The sequence below is a fragment of the Passer domesticus genome, chromosome 5 (assembly GCF_036417665.1).
Source record: "Passer domesticus isolate bPasDom1 chromosome 5, bPasDom1.hap1, whole genome shotgun sequence".
Classification (NCBI taxonomy): Eukaryota; Metazoa; Chordata; class Aves; order Passeriformes; family Passeridae; genus Passer; species Passer domesticus.
The window spans coordinates 20,942,139-20,962,799 of record NC_087478.1 but is presented as its reverse complement, the minus strand read 5'-3'; the positions used below and the strand labels follow the sequence as shown (position 1 = coordinate 20,962,799).

The 20,661-nt window shown below is 35.4% G+C and overlaps 1 protein-coding gene across 12 annotated transcripts in view; it reads right to left on the bottom strand.

Annotated features, from left to right (window-relative positions):
* The window catches only part of CADPS2 (calcium dependent secretion activator 2), a 282,995-nt gene that overhangs the window by 74,992 nt on the left and 187,342 nt on the right, over positions 1 to 20,661 (bottom strand). For all 12 annotated transcript variants that reach the window (XM_064422269.1, XM_064422258.1, XM_064422259.1 and 9 more), the window contains 4 exons: positions 19,602 to 19,738; positions 15,846 to 16,033; positions 4,687 to 4,788; positions 532 to 595 (listed from right to left, as the gene is read on the bottom strand). In XM_064422269.1, coding sequence (XP_064278339.1) covers positions 532 to 595; positions 4,687 to 4,788; positions 15,846 to 16,033; positions 19,602 to 19,738 — 491 coding nt within the window. The remainder of the gene's footprint in view (positions 1 to 531; positions 596 to 4,686; positions 4,789 to 15,845; positions 16,034 to 19,601; positions 19,739 to 20,661) is intronic.

Sequence of the window (20,661 nt, the reverse complement as noted above, 5' to 3'; positions counted from 1 at the left end):
GAGATGCTTTTATTATGAGGCATTCTCCTTTCCAGTCAATACAAGAGGATTTGCTGAGAACGAGTTTACATTTATAGCTGCCCATGTCAGATTTGCCGTGTATAGCTTTTGCTTCTTAAGTTGACTCTGATTATGCATTTATTGAATATAATTTTAGTTATAGAGATGTTTTTAATATTACAGATGAGTATAGACAATATCAGCAGCACAGAAGGCATAAACAGCAGGAAATGGGGTGCTGTAGAATAAACTTGTAACACTTTAGGGGTAATGCTGCCTAAGTGTTAAATAAAAAAGGACCAGAATCACTGACTACAATTCAGTGGCTTGAAGTGAAAGTCCAGTAAAAAAGTCCTGCAGAAAACAGCTGTTTGCCTCAGTAGAAGACAAGGAGAGAAAAACAAAAACAACCATCCTTCCAGTAAGCAGTTAAAACAAACCAGCAGTAAAAACATGAGTCTGCTTTCAACAACCTGAACGCAAAAGAAAAATGCAGGCTCAGCAGAACTTAAAATATGTTCTCAAACTTACCCTTTCAAGTAATGAAAGTGTGGCTTTTAAAGCTCCTTCGGGACGTCCAAAAGGGAAACAGTATCTTAAAAAGTAAAAAATAAAATTAAAAAAAAGGAGAAAGAAAAAAATAAGGTGAACATAAAATTATCAGAATTATAAAAGCTGCTTTATGAATTTACTTTAAGATTTATCTGCATACAACTTTCATTATGTTAGCAGAAGACTCCCATACCTGAAGTACCAATAAAAGCAGAAAGCCTCTGTAGTAGTCTACCATGGAGTACACACATATAACAGCAGTGTCAGCCTACCAGCTGATTGTAGGCCTAAGTGCAGAAAAAACTCTAAAAGGCAGAAAGCATCACTTCCAAATTATAAACTATGAAGGATATTTAAAGGTCTCTGATGAGCTTAATTGTCATCTTCATGGAAAGAGGTACTATTTCTCATGTAGCCATGACTGCCACTGGACCTGTGAAGCAGCATTCTGTACATTGTATTTTATGTTAAAATTGGATTAAGAGAATGATAAAAGGTCAAATATTTTAATTTCTAGAGATATCAATGCTGGTATGTCTAGATATTTGCCAATGCTGGCAGATATTCTGTGGTTTTTTCTTTTATATTAAAAATACCTTGGAAAAGCACTTATCTTAAATTTTATCAGCTACAACTTAAACCATACCCACTCCTAAAATCACGTAAATTAAGAAGTGATTGCATTCATGGCTTTATTTTTTATTTTTGTCTGCTGAGTGATGCAATATAGCAGGTCAATGAGAATACAATGCTCAGACAACTGTAACCTCTCTTAATCCTGTCTATAAAATCTTACTGGGATATCCCCAATTGGAAATAGGATTTTTTGCTTTGCTGAGATTATTTTTTTCTTGTTATTACTCACCAAGAACAGTAGCCTCCTATTCTGATATTTTCCACTAGTCAAATCTTTTCTAATGATAAAAGGATTCAGACCAGCGAATTTTAGATCTACATTTTGGTCAGCCAAAATAAAGCCTTAAAAATGAGGTCAAAACAGGATTTCCTGCAGTGAGAATTCCAGTATTTACTTTTATCTCTGTGAAGAGTCCAGAGATAAAATTCACATAGCCAGGCAAGAGGTTAAAGCCCAAGACCTTCATGACAGCTTTCTCAGAAATATTGTCTCTTCCACATTTGATGCCTGAGAGGCTGGCAGAGATCAGAAGTCTCAGTGGGTAGAGAAGGTGACAGAGAGGAAAGGTATAAGTACCTTAAGAACTACTTTAGATGACAGCCACTAGCACAGGATGGGCTGACTGCATGTTAATCATAATGGAACCAGGCTAACAGCAGTGAAAATGAAAATTAAAAAGGCCATAGGGGGGTATCAAAACTGGAAGGTGCAGGTCAGTTGGCAGGCAAGGGAGAGCATCTTTCTCACATGGGTGTGACCTAGTCACTTAAGTGGACACAGCAAATGTTCAGAGCTGCTCTGAAAAGGCAGGGAGAGACATGCACTCTTCAATTAAACTGTCCATGACAGCTGACCAGTGCACACAACACTAAGCAATGGAGAGAGGGCAAAGCTTAGAATAAGTATCAACATATTCCAGAGGAAAAAAAATGGTGATGATCCTTGAAACTCTGTACCACTCATCCCCTAGTTATAATGATCACTGTGATTACAAAATGTTAAATGATATTAGAGGAGCTGCAAATTCAAGATTTCAGCTCTAGACATATACACTTGACTGATATCTCATTAGGACAAGGTATAATGACATATCATAATGATATATATTTTGGGACACAGGTTTGAATTGCTTCCTTGAACAGCTAATTTAAGACCCACAAAAAACCACCTTATTCTAGATTCAGTCTCAAATGTGAAGAGGACATAATTTGAGAGGTGCAGAGCAGAAGAGGTGCTCTGTAGTAATAATCATAAGACAATACAATTTAATAATGTAGCAAAAGAGAACAGGCTAAACAATTCAGTACATGTACATTTAGTAAATGTATATACAATTTCAAGAATGGGATCTGTGAAATAAATGAAGAACTTAAAAAACAAAAGCAAAGGATACAATCAAAAAAAGCAAGAAACCTACAAACAGCCTGAGGTAAAATTCAAAAAAGTAGGAGCCAAATACATGCCACAATTAAGAAACCAAAGTGGTAACAAACACTCTGACACCCTCTCTGTGATTCCATGAGGAAGATTAAGAGAATCTGGCATTTAAAAATAATAAACCTTGTCTGAACATGGAAGGCACAAAAGACCCTGAAACATTCTAGGAAATATAACAAATAAATAGCATGGATGCCCAAACTGACAGAAGAAAGGACAGTGGAAGCAAGAAACCAGGCTGGGAGATGGTGGGACTACCTGATGACAAGGAATACAGGGCATTCAAGGACAGTAAGGCCAAAGAGAGAAATTCAGTGTATATTCTGCATAAATCCTTACTGTTGAATGTATTTTTCCAAACAGTCTGCATTTCACAGTTATCATAACAATTCTGAAGGACTGAAATATGGAGTTGTTTTAATACCATATTTTCCTAAGAAAGCAATCTGACAGCCAAGGTTATTCTTTGTTAATCGGCAGCGGTGATCCTTATACATGTCATGAGTCAAGGTTTATTTAAAATATTACTTCCGATGCTTTGCCAGGATGTCCTATATTGTGAGTTTATATGCTTTATAAATTCAGATTCTAAGAAACTATCTTTTTTCTTTCTTCCAGTATTATGCCAGTATCCTCGTTTAAATCCAGACATTTCACCTATTATTTTATTTCTAATATTTGTTCACAGTAAGAGATAGTAATTACTTTTCACCTGGCAGAACACAGCTTTTCTGTATTGATTAAATAGGATTTTAAGGCAAACCTTAGAGTCCTATGAAGGATGAAATCATTCATGTTTGAATGACACATTTAATTGCTCTTAAGAAGGAATTTTTAATGCTGTTTAAATTTGCTCAAAATCCACCAAGACTGAGGCAGAAAGGTTTTACGGTCACTGTTGTAGACCAACCTCACCAATGCAACTCTAATGTGTAGGTTAGCAGGCATGACAGGGATTTTTATTTTTTCCAACTCAAAAGATCATTTAGACTTTATTATACATTTTCTAATTAGCCTCATGCACATGAAGGCCTGAAGGTAGGGAACACTTGTGTCATTTCTCTTGCAAGAGCTCTTTGTTCCCATAGAAGGAAGGAAAGAGGAAAGGAAACACTGTTGTTTTTTCCTGAAAGGAATACTCTCCAAGGAGAGCTCTAGCTCTCTTTAGTTCAATATGGATATGAAGTCCCAAGTGAAGGCTGCTATGACCACTATGCTCAAAAAAATCCCCAATGACCTATGATGCTACTGAATACTAGATATTTACCTCACCAAACCAGAGAGGCATTCAACAAACTCATAGTCAACCCTGCCAAACAAAAGTTCTGTTTCACAAAGAACTATTTAAACTGTGGAACTGGCTGTTATGATGTTATACAGAGACAAAAAACTAATCTATACATACAGTCTAAAAGGATTAGACTGACAGAATAGTGGCAGATAGGTTGGCTTAGTGTGACAAAGTAACAGGTTTGGTGGTCTGTCTGCAATTTTTATACTAAATTTCATAAACCATCAATTGCTGCAAAATAGCAGGAAATCCCATGTTTCCTCTGTTTCTCATACTCCTTCTCTAAACATCTTCTGCTGGTATTGACAGTCCTCAGTATGACAAACTCCTTATTGAGAATGATGACTCTTAAGAAAGATAAGTATATCACGGAACCAAGAAAATTCCATTAGACATAAAGAAAAGTTTTAGCTGCCATCTATTAAAGATGTTTCTACTCCTATGATTTTCTTGATCCATAATAATTCAGAAATAGTTATGGCACAGTCACTTTCATTCAGACAATTTTCTTGGTTAGACTTACACAAAGCTTGAACTTTGAAAAAAATAAAAAAAATCAAGGCCTGTATTCTTGCATAATAATTTCTATAATATCTATCAATTCACATATTACACAAATAAATTTCAAGTACAACCACCTGGGTAAATAAATTATTTCATATTTAAGCTATTCCTTTGCAAGCAGACCATTTTATTTTCACTCCACTCATTCAAGACTAAAATGAAACACCATGAGAAAACTCTTCCATTTAATAAATTATACACTCACCTGAAATGGCTTATTTGGTTTTCCAAAAGGGAGGAAAGTCTGTCCTTAATTTCCTCAAACCTTTCTTTCTCTTCCACAGATACTGTTCCAATTCCATCTGGCCTGTAATAACAAATGTTTCATATCCATTGATATCTTTTCATGCTGATTTGTCTTTGAACAATGATCTTTACTTCTAAAGTTTTCATTTAACATGAGTGTTAATTCCCCTTTCCTCTTTCTCAATGCCTCCAAGGATAAACAGTTACTTATGAATATAGCTAAAGAACAGGCTGGACAAATAATTTCTCTTTTGAGTTGAACTTTTGAATTCAAGTCCTAAGTTTCTAAGTTTCTACATCATCTCAATATGAACACAAGTTAACATATAATTCTTCCAAATCCTTTCAAAAGACAGTATCTTTTCTCAAGAAAATTAGTACTATTGTCAGAGTAGAGAGGTCTACTGAAATCTTGCTAAATTTCACCTCCTTGAATTTTCTATTTATTTTCATAGAGGCACAATATAGCTAAAAGTGATTTTAAAGTAAAGGTGGGAGGGAAACTACAGTGAGAAAAGCCACAGCAGAGAACACCTAGGAATTTTGTGTAGTGAGGATAGAGTTTGATTCCCCATCCTATATTGACAAATAGCATCATGTAATCAAGACTTCCATATAGGTGCAGCATTAAAGATGCAACGAAAAAGTCTTTAAAAACCAAAAGCATTGGCATTTTTTAATCATCAAATTTAAGTCACAATAATTCAAAATAAGCTTATATTTAGTATGTTAAACATACACTTGGTCTAAAATCTTAGCCTAAAGGTGTTACTAACGTATTTATATTAAAATTATGACAAAAGTAAAAAAATAATTAAATATATAGCTCCCAAATATTATTTTTGCCATGCAGTCACAACTTCCCCACATACAGCCTACTTTAGAAAGAAGTATCTGAAATGTTCCTGTTACTTTCTTAACTTCCAGCTTGAAGAAAACAAATCAGCTACTGTTTCTCATCTGAGTTTCTGAACCTGACATTATGTGTAGCTCTACCCTGTATCTTCTCCAGAGCCTCCAAAACTATCTCAGTGTTTCTAGAACTGAGAAAATTGTACTAAAATGACATAAAGAAAGACAACATTCTTTTTTGGAACATTCTGAATGTTACAAGAATCATTCTAGGATTCTATGAGCATCTTTTTCCTAAATTGTCACTTTAACTTTCTGCACTATACTTAAACCCAGAAGGGAGAAGTTGCTACCTGGTCATGACATAAACAATTCTCTCACTGTTTAAATCACTTATATTTGTGACCTGTCAAGTCAAGGTGGAAAGAAAGGCTGATTCCCTTAAATTATTGTGAAGACAACAATAAAAAATCAGATATGGTGGGGATGGGAGTAGTGAGGCACATCAATGCACCATTGTATAAATTTGATGTGAAAGAGCAAAAAACTTATCTTCTCTCTTTTGATGGATGCCAGGATACTTTACCTCCGCCTTCTGACAAACGGCATGAGCTCAAATTTAAGTAAATTGCACTGTCTGCTTTCATTGTCAGGAGAGATTGTGCTCTGGGCTGATAAAGTAAATAGTTCTGTCATATTAAGCCTCGCTGAGGCATGTCATATATATGTCAGGAAAGACCTAGGCGTCCAGATAACAGCAAGTGAAAAAGGTGAGCCAGTAGGATGTCATGTCTGTCACCCTGCACTAAGGCTAGGATCTCTAAGTACCAGGGACCTGTCACTTCACTGAGTTTGTTGTCATAAGGAACCTTGTTGACAACTACTACAATTTTCAGAACTGCTAAATATACGTTTGCATGGAAGCAGATGTCCCAGAAGGAGGAGTACACAAAAAGGTTTTGGAAAATGACCACCTATAGCACTGAAAAATTCATCTCTTGAAAACAGAAACATTGTGCTATTCTATTGCATTTAGAAAATAGCACGAAGTCTAAACCACAATGTTGTCTCTTCTTCTTGCAAACTTTATTGCAACAATGATATAAAAATGCAACACAGTCCTGAGACATATCATGCTGGTGATAATTTTTCTACTTTAGGGAATGTATATTTACTACTGATTTGAAAAGAATCCATGGAAAAAAAGAAATAGTTTCTGAGATAAGCTGAAATATTAAAAATAGATAAATACTTCAATATTTCCACTCATTTAATCTTCTGGATATTTTTTCTTTATTTACTTTGAAGACTGAATAAAATAAATAGTACTGTTTTAATCTGGTTACTTTTATTTATGATTACAGTGCCTGCAAGGAAAATCAGACTCATACAGTAGTTTTGTTTTCAAAGGTTTAGGCCATCCATAAACTATGCTAGAACTATTTTGCAAATAAAAGCAACAACAAATGTGTCTTTCCTATTGTCTCAAATGTTATGGACTTGATTTTTTTCAATTCAAAACTAGTACTAAGCTTCGATATTGCAGCCTGGGAACTCTCTTACAAGAACTCAGCCAAGAAAAGTGATGGACTGTCTTAAGAAGAGTTTTCATTTTAACATCATCTTCTCAAGAAGGTAATGGAGAGTGAATTTTCCTTGTGTCCAAACTCTTTTTCGTCCTTATTGTTCACAACATTTTTTAGAATTAGAGAACCAGGTGAAAGAGTGAACACTCAAAACCTGAATAGCCTTCTCTCACTCACTTATATTAGTTTACCATTTTTTGAGGACTCTGTCAATTGGATTTGGATTTGCTTGTCTTATCTGCTTAGATCACAGTCTAACTGGCACAGATATAATGTTGTCTCTCGTCACAAGTGAAATTGTTTAATTCACCCAGACTTAAATATCAAAAGAGATTTGAAATAAGTATCTCATGAACTAGAGCTAGTAAATTCAAGTGGAAAGTAGCTGTTTAACCATGATCCACTTAAATAATGAACCGAAAGTAAAGGCTGACCAGAATTTTAGAACTTATTTTTTACTGCAAAAATCTTGCAAGATTGTTGTTCTGAGAGCAGTTACTAGAAAAGCTGACCGATTAGGCAGTGGTTTTTTGTTTTCCTGTTGCAATGGATTGGCTTTCCTCACATTACATCATCCTTTAAGGATTGGAGCATCATCTAGAATTATTTTTGATCTCTAGAGGTCTTAAAACCTGTAATAATTTGAAGAGGTCACTTGATGGATTGTAGGATTAAATTATTGTGAAGACCCACAGCAGGTAAGATAAAACTGTATTCTTGTTCCAACAGGAATTAGATATGGACACTGGGTTGGCTGTGGATTGTTTCCAGCCCTCAACTTTGGAAACAGTTTCTCCTAGTGGCCTCTTGGAGAGAGAATTGTTACCTTAAGCAAGACTGCTTTGTTAAGACAGCCTTGGAAATACTAACTGAACATGCCTGACTTTCTTCCACTGGAACACCATTGATAATGGTGCTTTTTTGCACCTTTACATGTTTTAAAAATTATAAAAGTATTTTCAACATGCTTTCCTCATTAAAAACATAGACCATCACGTTGGTGTGTCATGAAAAAAAAGGCTATGAGGAGAGTAACGTACAGATTGATATTCTAACATACATACAGGTATGAACAGTAAGGCTGACAAAAAGAATTTGCCATCTTGCTAGAGCAAGATAGGAAATTATTATGAAAAACAAAATTAAAAAACCGCCAAAAACGTCAGCTAACGTCTTTAAGACATTTCTATGATAAACTGCATTTCAAGGACATAGAAAAAACAAAACCAAACTTAAAAGGCATCCTTTCTTCTAGAAACAAATTGTTTTAAAAGGTTTCAGTGCTTTCTGAAAGTACTTGTCTTTCTATCCAGCAGGATGTACAATCAAACGAAAGAACAGTGCCAAGTTTCTAATCAGCAAGATAAACTGTTTGACTGCTTGTTTCTTAGAAAACCAAAGATTAAATTTTTTAGAATTTGATGTAGAATTTTTTTTCTCTTTATGGGACTTTATATTCAAGAACTTAAATACAGAAATTTTCCTTTAAAATGCATCTGTATTAAGGCTTTTGCAGAGTCCATGGTTTATGTTACAGAAATGTAAGAATGATGATTTCCACTATCAGCTTATAAGAGGACAGAGCAGACATCTTTTTATACAGAAAATGAAGACAGTGTATTATTGCATGAAATTTAAACCCAGCTTTAACCAACAGACACTTCAACACTGAGCATTTTCTTGTTTTTATTAATTATTCTTTGAATATTTCTGACATAAAACTGGCACAATAGAACCTTGTGCTGTATGCAGTTCTCAGGCTGCTCTGACACCTGTTACAGGTCATGCCCTTTTTTCACAACAGAACGAAAAAGACCAATTTTGAAGGTCATTAAAACACATTAAGATCATAAATTAGGTTGATTTTAATAATCTTTTATGCAGTTATATTTTCTACTGAAAAGGAAAGCATGTATTAATATAATGTCATTTTACCCAATGTATAAGGTTCTGTAAAGGCAGTAATTAGTTGAAATTAATAACAAAATACTGTATAATGTTTAGGGGTGGTAAGCCTTCCTCTGTGCTTCATATACCTTGGACATGATCTGCTTCCAAAAAAGAAGGATGAACTGGATGATGCAAGATGCTTGACACAGGGCCTAGTGAAAAATTTCTATTCTCAACAGTGCCCAACAAGCCTCAGAAAAAAGGAAGGATTATATTCACATGGAAGAAGATAGATAGTTTTTTACTGAGAATACTGCTTCTCCTTTAGCAGCACAAACTCATATAGCATATCAATCCCAAAAGGTCTTTTTCTCATTCCATTGTTCTGGGCAAATAGTGACTGATACCAAATGACTTCTGAATGAAACCATGGGTTTAAGTATGAGAAATCCACTCTCACCACTTTCATTATAAATGACTGATAGAAAAATGAGACAAACTACAAAAACCAATAAATTCTTGTTACATCTCTAGATGCTGTACCAAACATGAGAGAGACTAGTAGACTGGTGTTACACACTTCGCTAAAAGATCCACACTGTAAGGGAACTCAGGCTCATTCCTCCAGCTGTTGGAGGAATCCTAGATCTGCCTTGGAACAGATCTAGGATTAAAGCAGAAGGTCCAATTGTCAATAAAAACCAGCAGAAATAGACCCAGCACCTGCTGTAATTACAACACAGGTAGAACATGTAGGATCGAGAGTGAATAAGAAACACAGCAGAAAGAGGAAGCATTTTCAAGTCCTTAAAACCAAAATGTTCCACAAAATCCTGTCAGTAACATTTTTTTGGGAAAACCATCTAAGAAAAAGTCTACATGATATTCAAATATTTTATATATAAAACTGTGCATGTGAAAACATAGCACCCCTGGGATGAGATCAACTGGACAAAAGCTTTCACATCAGATGGTGACCATGTGCAGACAAATGGTGAAAGTACTGACTTAAGTTCTGGAATTTTATTTTAAGTCATATTCCATATTGTTTATGAATGACATAAAATGAAGGAGAGCTTATCAAGATATAGACAATCTTACTTTAAAGTTAAGTTAGGCAGAGAAGAAAATACCTATTCAGAAGTTCCAGAAAAAAAAAAAAAGACAGAGCAATGTAATGATACTATTTTCTTTATTTTCATGAATTTCCTTGCCCCAGATTTAAAAGGGATGATTTCTCTGAACATTCTTTTATGACTTGACACAAAATGTAAAATTGAAATAAATGTTTCTTGCCACAAAACACTGAAAAATGAAAAGAAATATATGAATGCATAGCAGTCTCCAAAATTTCCATAGTTTCACTTCTCTTGTGAAGTGAAACCCTTTATTCTACTCTATTTCCTCCAAGCATAATCAAAGCAAGAAGCCTATCAGAGAAAGAATCTACACCGCCAAATGATGGCAAGGACCTAAAAGTAGCTTTCAGAGAGGGCAAGGTACTACAGGAATAGAAAATGATCTTTTGTACTGGTGTATTATTGTGAAGTAAATTATTATGAAGAAGACTTCCATGCTGGAACCCTTCTTTGTCCATAGCAAAAGGACTCTTAATTTTCAGCAAATATGTTTAAAAAATGAAAGCATTTTTTAATGCTTTCATTTTTTAAACATATTTGCTGAAAATTATGAAAATGATTTTCAGCAAAATGAAAGCAAAAAATGAAAGCAAAAAAAACTTTTTATGGAACAAATGAGAAAAACACACAGCAGTAAATTGCAGTAAATTGCCAGGACCACCTGGCCCTGAATTTGAATTACCTGTGAGTATGTGAAAGTTCTCATCAAGAACTTCTGAGGAATGGGAGATCAGAATCAGAATGGGAGGATAAATATCAGAAAAAGTCTCCAAGGAGCCAAGGGAAATACAGGCCCGTAAGTATTACATGCATCCCAGAAAGTTAGAAGGAACTATAATATAAGGATATTTAAGGATAAAAGTAAGGGAATTTTGGTAAATATTACCTATTGTCAAGTCTCTATGGCTTTGAAGCCGTAAGACAGAGAAGTCCTACCTTCTGACCTTGGAGTTCTCTAAAAGGATTGGAAACAGGTGGATGAGTGTGACCTGAGCCATATGAAATACCTGGATTTCCAAAGCTCTTTTGACAGTCCCTAATCAAAGGCTTTAAAGGCAATTAAACAGCATCTGAGTAAAATGTTTAAAATTAGAGAGGTGAGTACCTGCTGTGAAGGTATGTTATCAGTAAAGTTCTGCACACATTTGTGCTGAGACTTGAGCTATTTTACAGCATTTATAAATTACCTGGCTAACAGCTGAGAACTGAGGTGATAGAAAATGTCATTTTAATGATAGCTATGTAGCACAGTGTGGAATTCCAGAAAGACCCCATGAAATCAGGTAGCAATACTACAGAAAACAATGACAAACACAGAAAAATGTTAGGAAAACACAGTTGTTATTCAGAATGGAGATCCTGGTTTTCTGATGGATAATTCCATGAAATTGTCCCTGTTCAGTAGCAGTCAAAGGAGCAAATCAACACTGGGAAACACCAGAAAAGGATAAGCAACTAGCAGAAAACTTCTGTCCAATCATTGTATTGTTCACTTACAATTCTTGAATCTTAAATAGCAAAGAGACAGAACAGGAATTTTTCTTTTTTCTTCTTTACCTCTCCAATAGCAGCAGAGCATGAAATGAGATGTGTAGGAGTCAAGTTCAAAGCAATAGTTCTTCAAGCAAGAGGAGGCTGAGCTGTGGAATTTGCTGCCAGAGGTGTTGAGGGTGAAAAGGGCTTACAGGGGTTCAGGGGTGCAATGGACAAGTATTTGAAATAAAGACTCACTCCAGGTTACCAAACAGGGCATATTCTGAGCTGCAAAGAGTTGGGAGTTGGAAAGAGGAAATATTGCACATGCTTGCTCTTCTTTTACTCCAAGAAGGTCAACGCTGGAGCCAGGTGAGTGACTGGCTTAGAAGAACCCTGACTCAATATGACTGTTTTTCTACGGAAACACACCGGCGCTGAAGCTTTTACAATAAAGACAAAAACCCCCAACCTATTCATCTTAGTTATATACTGATTTCTGTAGCCTTACTTTCACATTCACTTCTCATATCTGAACTTCCATTTCATCAGATATCTTTCTGAATAAGAAAAGTTGTAACAAGGGAATATGCTTGAATTTTGAATTTTTCAATTCAGTCTGTAACCCAGCAGGTGGAAAGAAGTCACTTCACACTTCATGTGATACCCACCAGCATTCATTTCAGACATGAGGGACTAAATAGAAGTCACAGCATGAAAAGTAGACAAGAGTGAACATGATGGGGAAAAAAAACAATAGCTCCTACCTGGACTGTTTAGACTGAAAAGTCATCATTCAGGAATGTCCTATAGTTCCCTGTTCTGCCCATTTCACTTTCTCCAGCAATGGGTTTATGCATAAGTGCAGAGCAAAAAGTTTACTTGTGAACTAACTTATATATTGATGAGGACTATATAGAATATTTCATATGAATGAACATTGAATATTTGAAAAGAAAATCATCATGGTGATAAGAAGCCAAAGGAGATGGTACAGTAAATCCACATAGCACCAGAAGTACAATGAAAGATGATTTTATTTACAGAAGAAAATAAAATAGTTGACTCAAAACCAAGGATGTATATTTGTTTAAACACAGCACAGCTATTTTTTTGTGAAATATTTTCCTTGTTGGCTATTTAGAAGAGAATGTCTTAAGACTATCATCTACAAAAGCAGAAATACCTTTTCTACATAAGCAGTTATAATGGACTAACAAACGGGAAAGGAAAAGGACAAATAAGCTTTGAATTTCTCAGTCTAGGACTCAGCACATTGTGTTTGACCCTAAGTAAACATTTCTTTTCCTAAACCAACAACACTGGCATAAGACACACAAAGTACAAGTATGCTTGATAAATCTTGCAGAAGTTGTTGTCTATATCTTCATCTCAGGAAAGAGAAAAAAGAAGCTGGGGACTGTTCTCTAGTCCTGAGATCAGTAGACAAGGTCTGGTGCATACAGCCTACAACTGGAGCTCAGTTCAGGTCTCTTCTGTGCTCCAAATGTCCCCGAAGCTCTACGACAACAAAACCTCTACATGTTTATTCCAGGTGTCTGGAAATAATCCCACGGTACTGTGTTAAAATTGGAAAGATTACAGCCTGCAGCATGAAAAATGTTTCACGTCCTACAGTGCAGCAAAACAGCACAGGGGACACCTGAAGGTTCAAAGACATGCTGGAAGAATTTGGAAAATATATGAAGGGTGGAAAGAGCCAAAGCTGATTCAGATTTAGATTCTCCTCACCAGAAATGAAGGTGAGAGAAACCTGTATCTGATTGTTTGACTGATGTCACTAGATTGCCTGTTATTTTAAAATTCATACATAAAAGAAATGGACAATATGAACTACAGATATGGCTGCATTTCTACATGCCCCTCCACCACCTGACTTCAAGATCAATTTTGATGATCTTTCTCAGGCTTGGGGAGGGTCTAAGATCCCTCTGTGAAGCAAAGGTGACATATAAATTAAATACATCACGGCCAGAGTATAAAGCCCTTTGTTCTGTGGTCTTTCTGATTCCCAGACTGACTTACAAAACAAAAATGTGTAACGCCAGGGACCAGCCTAGAACTTTGGCCTGTCGTGCATTGTCTGTGAAATTCTCTTTTACCTTTTACTATTTCTTAGTGCTGCGGTAAATGAATGAGTGGGTATATTATGTGCCCGTATTTCTGTGTCTGTCATTCTGAGTGAGTGTGTCTGCCTCTGTCCTTGACTTACTTTTTTCTTTTTTCATGTTTCTTTTTTCTTCCTTTTTACAATATCTCAGTTCTAGTCAGACCCTCTCTGTTCAACACTTCTTTTATTCCTAAAACACTCATAATGCTATTCAGAGAATATCTGTACTGTAGGAATAGACAGAATACAGAGTGCTTACCACTGTGTAAATGATGTGCTCTCTGAGATATTTTCATGCACTGCGTGCACAGTTGTCCTTCACTCAAATTATGAAATAAAAAGAAATGTATCTACCTTTCTTTTGAATTCTTGAAATAAGTTTGAGCAATTATCACATATATTTATCTTCTTAGGTTGAATCCAATAATAAAAAGGCGAGAAACAACAAAGACTTGGACTCAATAGGAAATATGAATGTGTCAGGTTCTTGAGGAACTGACGAAGAAGCATGCTTTTACAGAGAATAGGTTACCAAATAAAAGCCAGAAATCTCCTAACTTACTGGTATGAATGTTAAGATTCTTGACAGCATTTCAAGCACATTCAAAAACATTTCAATTTTGGTATTATTATCATGTATTATTATTGTTAGTCTGCCACTATGAAATCACTCAGGTCACAAATCCCCAACTCCACATGAGGCTTTGTCTGAGCCAGTGAAGGAAACAATATCCTTCCTAAGGATTAGCTCTTCTTCTCTGGCTTGAGGACAAGTAAAACAGCCTCTGTGGCTGACTGGTAGCAAAGCAACATAAGCATACATCTTGGACAGAAAATCTCTCTTCCAATCCTAATCAAAATTCAGTTTGGGGACTTCCTGAGAGTAATTTCCTTTTGGGACTGTGATGTTTTTCCCTAGTGGCTGGATTGGCTCAGTTGGGAGGATCTGTTGGGTTTCTCCTTGTTATTTTTGGACTTCTTAAACATATTCCATACAGCAGTCTACAACTCTAGTGCACAAAATAGACATAAATGCATGTTCTCCTATAATTTGATAGACTGGCAGCCCCACTGCCCACACAAAAACAAGGAAGACAGGGAGCAAGTTTATTGAATTGCCACTGTGATGGTCAGACACCAGAGCACATGCTCTGATGTGAGGCTGAGGGAACTGGGCTCTCTGGGTGTACTGGGTGGCTGACAGCAGGCAATAGATACAACTATACTGAAATTAAACAGGTTCAAATGGGTAAGTCCTGACTGCAAAAAGCCCTGAGCAACCTGGTCTGACCTCATAACTGACCCAGCTTCATGCGGGAAATTTGCCTAGAGATCTCCTGTGGTCCCTCCTGACCTGAGCTATCCAATGATCTGATCTGCAATTGGTGCTCTCCAGCAGCAGAGCTTGTCCTCTCACAGTCTGGAATAAGACATAGATGAAGCAGCGCTTCCTTTAAAGAATGTGCAAAAATAGCAAAGCAACAACTTTTTTTTTCTGTCTTTCACTTGCAAGTGGAATGAAGATATCATCCCAAGATAATCACTGTGGCCAAAAGCTCCTGAAGTAGTCTACCTGTCTAGTGGAAAGGATTCCAGAAGTGTCCTAACTCTTCCTGGCTGGGGCTTACAGATAGTTCTCAATATATGTTATTGCTCTCTGTGATAGCACAGACAGAAGAACACAGTATAGTATGATAAGTTCCCAAGCTACAGACTGCAGAAAGAGTCAAAATTTCCCTTAAACTGCGTAATTGTTCAAAATGTTTACTGGAAACACCATTTAGTGCCACAATATAAATGCAGAATGAAGAAGACTACCCTTTTAACAGTTTTTTATCTTGAAAACATATTGCAATAAGACAGTAAATGCTAAAAGGAGATTTCTTTTAGCAGTAATCTGTATGGAACCTCCAGTACTCCGGAAGAAATTTTCATGAACTGATTTCTGTTGTGTGCAGCTCCCTATCTGGTGAATGCAAAAGCCCATAAAAACTTTTCAGACTGCACAGTTAAATACTACGGATTAAAAAATATATCATTAAATTACCTGTTACCATGAACATGAGAAGCACAAAATGCAAAGCTGTAGTGGAGCAAGGTTGGATCAATGACAGAACCATTTTCTGAATATTCAATCAGTTCATCGAGATAGCAGAGATGGCGGTGGCAGCCTCTCACCCCGTAGCGAGCGCAGTATTCATCCAACACGAAGACCTGACCCGGGCTAAACCAGCCCTGAAAGGCAAAAAACACACAGCATTTTGAGGTTTATTTTCCCACTCAGCTTTAAATCAAACAAGGAATAGAAACATAGATTTTTATGTCCATTACATAAACTTTTTATATTAGAATGATTCCATCTGACTAATGCTGACGGCACTGAAAGCTAGACCCTACAATACCTCTTACTGAAAGGACTGAATGTCAGGAAACTATTTGCAGTTATGAGATACCACTACTATGAAACACCCTGTTTACAAAAAACATGCTAATATATCAAAAGTCTGGTACAGATTAAGTTATATATCAAAACCTAAAATAAACTAACACTTCAAAATAATTTATTTTGTTTTAGTAATCAGTCATAAGACAAAAACTAAAATTTGGGAAATGCTGAGGGACATTAACATGGACTTTAAAGCACAGTTTCTGGATGGTCAGTTCTCTGTGGCTGCAACTTTAACATTCTCACCACAATTCAACCCTTTATCCATGTAACATGCATGCACTTCTACCAACTTTAAACAACTTTCACTAGTAAAGAGATAGGTAGTTTGTTATAAGCCACCTGAGTAAGATTTGACCTTAAGTAATTATGAGATATTTTCAAGCTTACTGAGAGATTTCTTGGTCAGAGTCTTGATGAGAACAGCTTAACCCTGACACACACATGAGCAAAGTACAGAGTCCTTCACATGATAAAAACAGTTCTTGAGTGAATCCAGAGTGTAAAAAATATAATTGAGTCTTGATGCAGAAATATGACAAGAAGTAGCAGAGTGAGCTTCCAAAAAGCAGCATGGAGAAAACCATAAACCTTGGAAAACTACAAATGCTGCACAGCTGTTCTACATAAGCATTTTTCTTTGTTCTTGTTTTGCTTATGGTGATATTTCCCTCTCATCATCTCTCATTATTCAATCTCATCAAATGTTTAAGAGAGACTGAGGAATACCTGAACTCAAATATATAAATAACTTGGCTAAGCAAAATGATTTTGCAAAATAAAGAATTTATAACACCAATATAGCTGCTGAAGACCAATATTTCCCTAATGTCTGTGAACACTTCTGCAAGATCCGATGGTTAATATTTGTACAAAGTATCACCAGAAATACTACTGAACAAAAAAATATATCCACATCAGTTTTAAAAATCTGTGGTTTTTTACTTTACTAAAATACTTGTTTGAGACATGAATTCAAGCTTTATATTCTCCCCAAACTCTTCAATTTGACACACTATCTTCAAACAAGAACACTTCAATGTTACTTAATAATTTTTGCTCCTAATTAATTCCTTTGAAATCAGTGTTTCCACTGCCTTTAAGGAGTTTCATCTATTTCTAGAGAACACTTAGCTTTAGAACCCAGAAAAACACTCAGCATGTTAATCTAGTATCTGATAATGTTGCAATGCCTCATATAGCTTACAAAGTGTTTGATGCAAAATATGGTGTTCTATTGAAAGAAGAAAGAAAAGGGATTTTAACTGTATTTTTGCAATAATATGTATGCTAGCCTTAGATATAATCAACAATGGTTATTGTGATTGATATTCTCCCAATATGTTGTCATGGTCACTTATCTCTCCCTGTTTTTATAGAAAACATAACAAAATGTTGCATATCATTGTCTAGCAGTACAAAAGCAAACTATTAAAATTTCTGCTCATTCTCAGAAGATATAATTGCGACAAGAATACAAAATTTTAAAGAATTGATTAATTTAACTTCAGTCTCTTTTAAAATATCTGTTTGTGTGGTTGTTTTTCATATAAATGTGTACGTTCCTTGCCCTTGTTCAATCCCACATCATGCACAAGTCGCTCAAACATGTAACTATGTCCTACAAAATACTGGTATTAGATAACCATATATTTTTTTACTTCATAATTGAAAAATCCCCCAAAACCCCCCCACCTCCACAATAGTCTCCCTGTTCCAAGAAGAATGTAGAACTGAAGAAATTTAGGTTACATAATAATTAACAGATTAATTTTTAAATAACAGAACTTTGCATAATATTAATTCCTACACTTAAATTTTTTTTTTACAAGTCATATGTGTGGTTATACTATATTTGTTGAAATAAGGGATGAATTGTTTTGAAAAGGTTATGGGAAATGAGCTGTTAGAGAAAAGAAAAATCACACTTACATGCCCATGTATTCTATTGTTATCTTGACATTCCCAATTTTTTTAAAAATAAAAAAGTCATTAAATATGCAGTTAAAAAAAAAAATCACCCATTCCACTTATTAAAAGCTGAATTTAAAAAAGAACGGTAAGAAATACATCTGCTTTATGGTTGCTATAGCACTGTGCATTTCACCTAACCTCTTCTAAAAGTTCCTGATTTCAAGGTTATATTAAGTGTCTTACTATATTATTATTATAAAAAAAGAGTTTGACCCCAATGTACTGGTAGAAAGCTAACCATTTTCTCTTTGAGTGCCAATTACTTTGTACAGATGTACCTTCAGGCCTCTTTGATACAGTGTGCAACCCACAGACAGAAAATGAGTCCTTTAACTTTTCTATACATATGTATCTGGCAGTATTTTAAAATGGAGGCAACTGCATAAAATATATTTCCCCCCTTTTTAACAACTGCAAATAATCCTAAACATTCAAATTATTATCTCTGTATTACAAGACTAGTCAGAACAATGGAAAAAATAAGTGAAAATCCCCACTATTTTTTTTTGTTGCTATTGGGACATTAAAGTGAAAAAAAATTATGTGCTGTGAGGTGTTTTAGATTCTTAGTGAGAGATCACTATTTCAGGCATAATATAATATCAGGTGAAAAATAAAGCCTCAGGAAGTCATGAGGTCTGCCCCATATAAACCTGTTTAACGAGTGTGTATAATCTGATGAACTTCCATGAGATTGTTGCTGGTTTTCTTCCCTAATGACAACAAAATCTGAAGTAGCCCCATCCTCAACTAGTTCACAAAGCACAGAACAGAAAATGATTGTACAAAAAGGAAACTGCAGCAAACATTTTGCCTTTTACAATGGTAATGATGGTATTTGAATGTGGAAAACATTCCTTTTGATACAGAGATCACATTCTATTTGCTTTTGTTTAATGACTATACTCCCCTTTGTTACTTGCAGTTCAGGTAATGCATATATGCCCATGTATCTATATTGTTTATGGGTCTGCCTCCCTTCTTTGGTGCTTTTCCTTCACACTGGAGTGGAATGAAGAATTATATGACAGGTGAAATTGTCTGAGCCGAAGCAACTACATTCAGACCTTAAAATGCCTGTACAGGTGTCAGTAAATTCTACCACAGGAGTTCTTGCTATAGTCAAAACTTTCTGTTTTTATTCAAACTCCCCAGAGAACATGATAAATTTAGCTGATAAAATTGAAGACAGTTTGTGTCTCTTTGCTTTCTATTGAGTGGCACAGCAGCCGCTTGCAAGTATGCAATTTTCAAATTTAAAACCAATCGATTGGACCCTTTATTCCACCTACAACTGCAGTTGCTGAATGAAAAAGGAAGAAAGGACTACTTTGTAACAACTATTTCTCACTTCTTTATATCTATCTTCCAGCCAGTACTCACCAAACAAGAATAGGAGTCATTCAATCTGTGATCCAAGGTCTGTCTCTGAAGCAGTCTAAAGAGGGAAGCATGGTCAAATTTGCAGGGATTAGCAGAAATAAACTCATCCATGCCATGTTTCTGGCCACGGTCTGTATCTGTTATACAAAGGAAAAATGTGCAGAACAATACATGTGAGTGTGTGCTCAGACTTACAAACATCAGTGTACGCATGGCATATAAGTCTCAATATTTAAGCTTTCTTGAAAATATCTCAAAAAAATAACTCATATAGAGAGATACTTGCAGGTGAATTATTATAGAATCTTGATCTTTTAATCTGAAAATATTATTACTGAATTATTTTTCTATCAATCATACCAATTTATGGAGTGTAACAGTGAAATAAAAATTACTACCCACTTACAGAGAACCCAAAATTTAGAAAGGCTGCCAGAAAACATAACACAGCACATGAAAAAAGTATTAAAGTGTTGTTTTCTAGGGGGCTATGCAAATGTTTCAATTTAAAAACAATGTTATGAGTAGAAATGAAAAATATTCTGTAATTTCCTGATTTAATATGTCTCTCTTTCTAATTTTACCAAAATAACTACAAAATATTTTAAAAAAGGAAAAGAAAAAAAAAAAGAACTCCAAGTTTATGCATTTATTTCTTCAGAAAAGAAAGAGCATCTTTACTGCAGTTCAAAGTACCGCTTAATAGAAATATTCATCATGGCTTGAAGCCTACTTCTCAAATGGCAAACTGGAGCAGAAATGAACACACTGGCTTGAGCTAGGTCATTTCCAGCCTTCTTTTTGTACTCAGCTTTTAATGAGACGAACCTTAATGTAGTAATGGCAAAGAGCTCCTTCCAGCAAAGTGTACTGAAAAAGGGAGCAGCATTTTTGTGTAAATACATTGAGAAAGCATACCATCCCAAATGGCACTTCAATCAAAGGCCCAAATTTATTGTTCTTCACAGATTGCATTTTTCAACGCCTTTAAACCCCGCGGGTTTATCAAAAGAGAAGCTCTAGTGATTGCTTTCATTAATGTTATGTTTTGTCAAAGTCT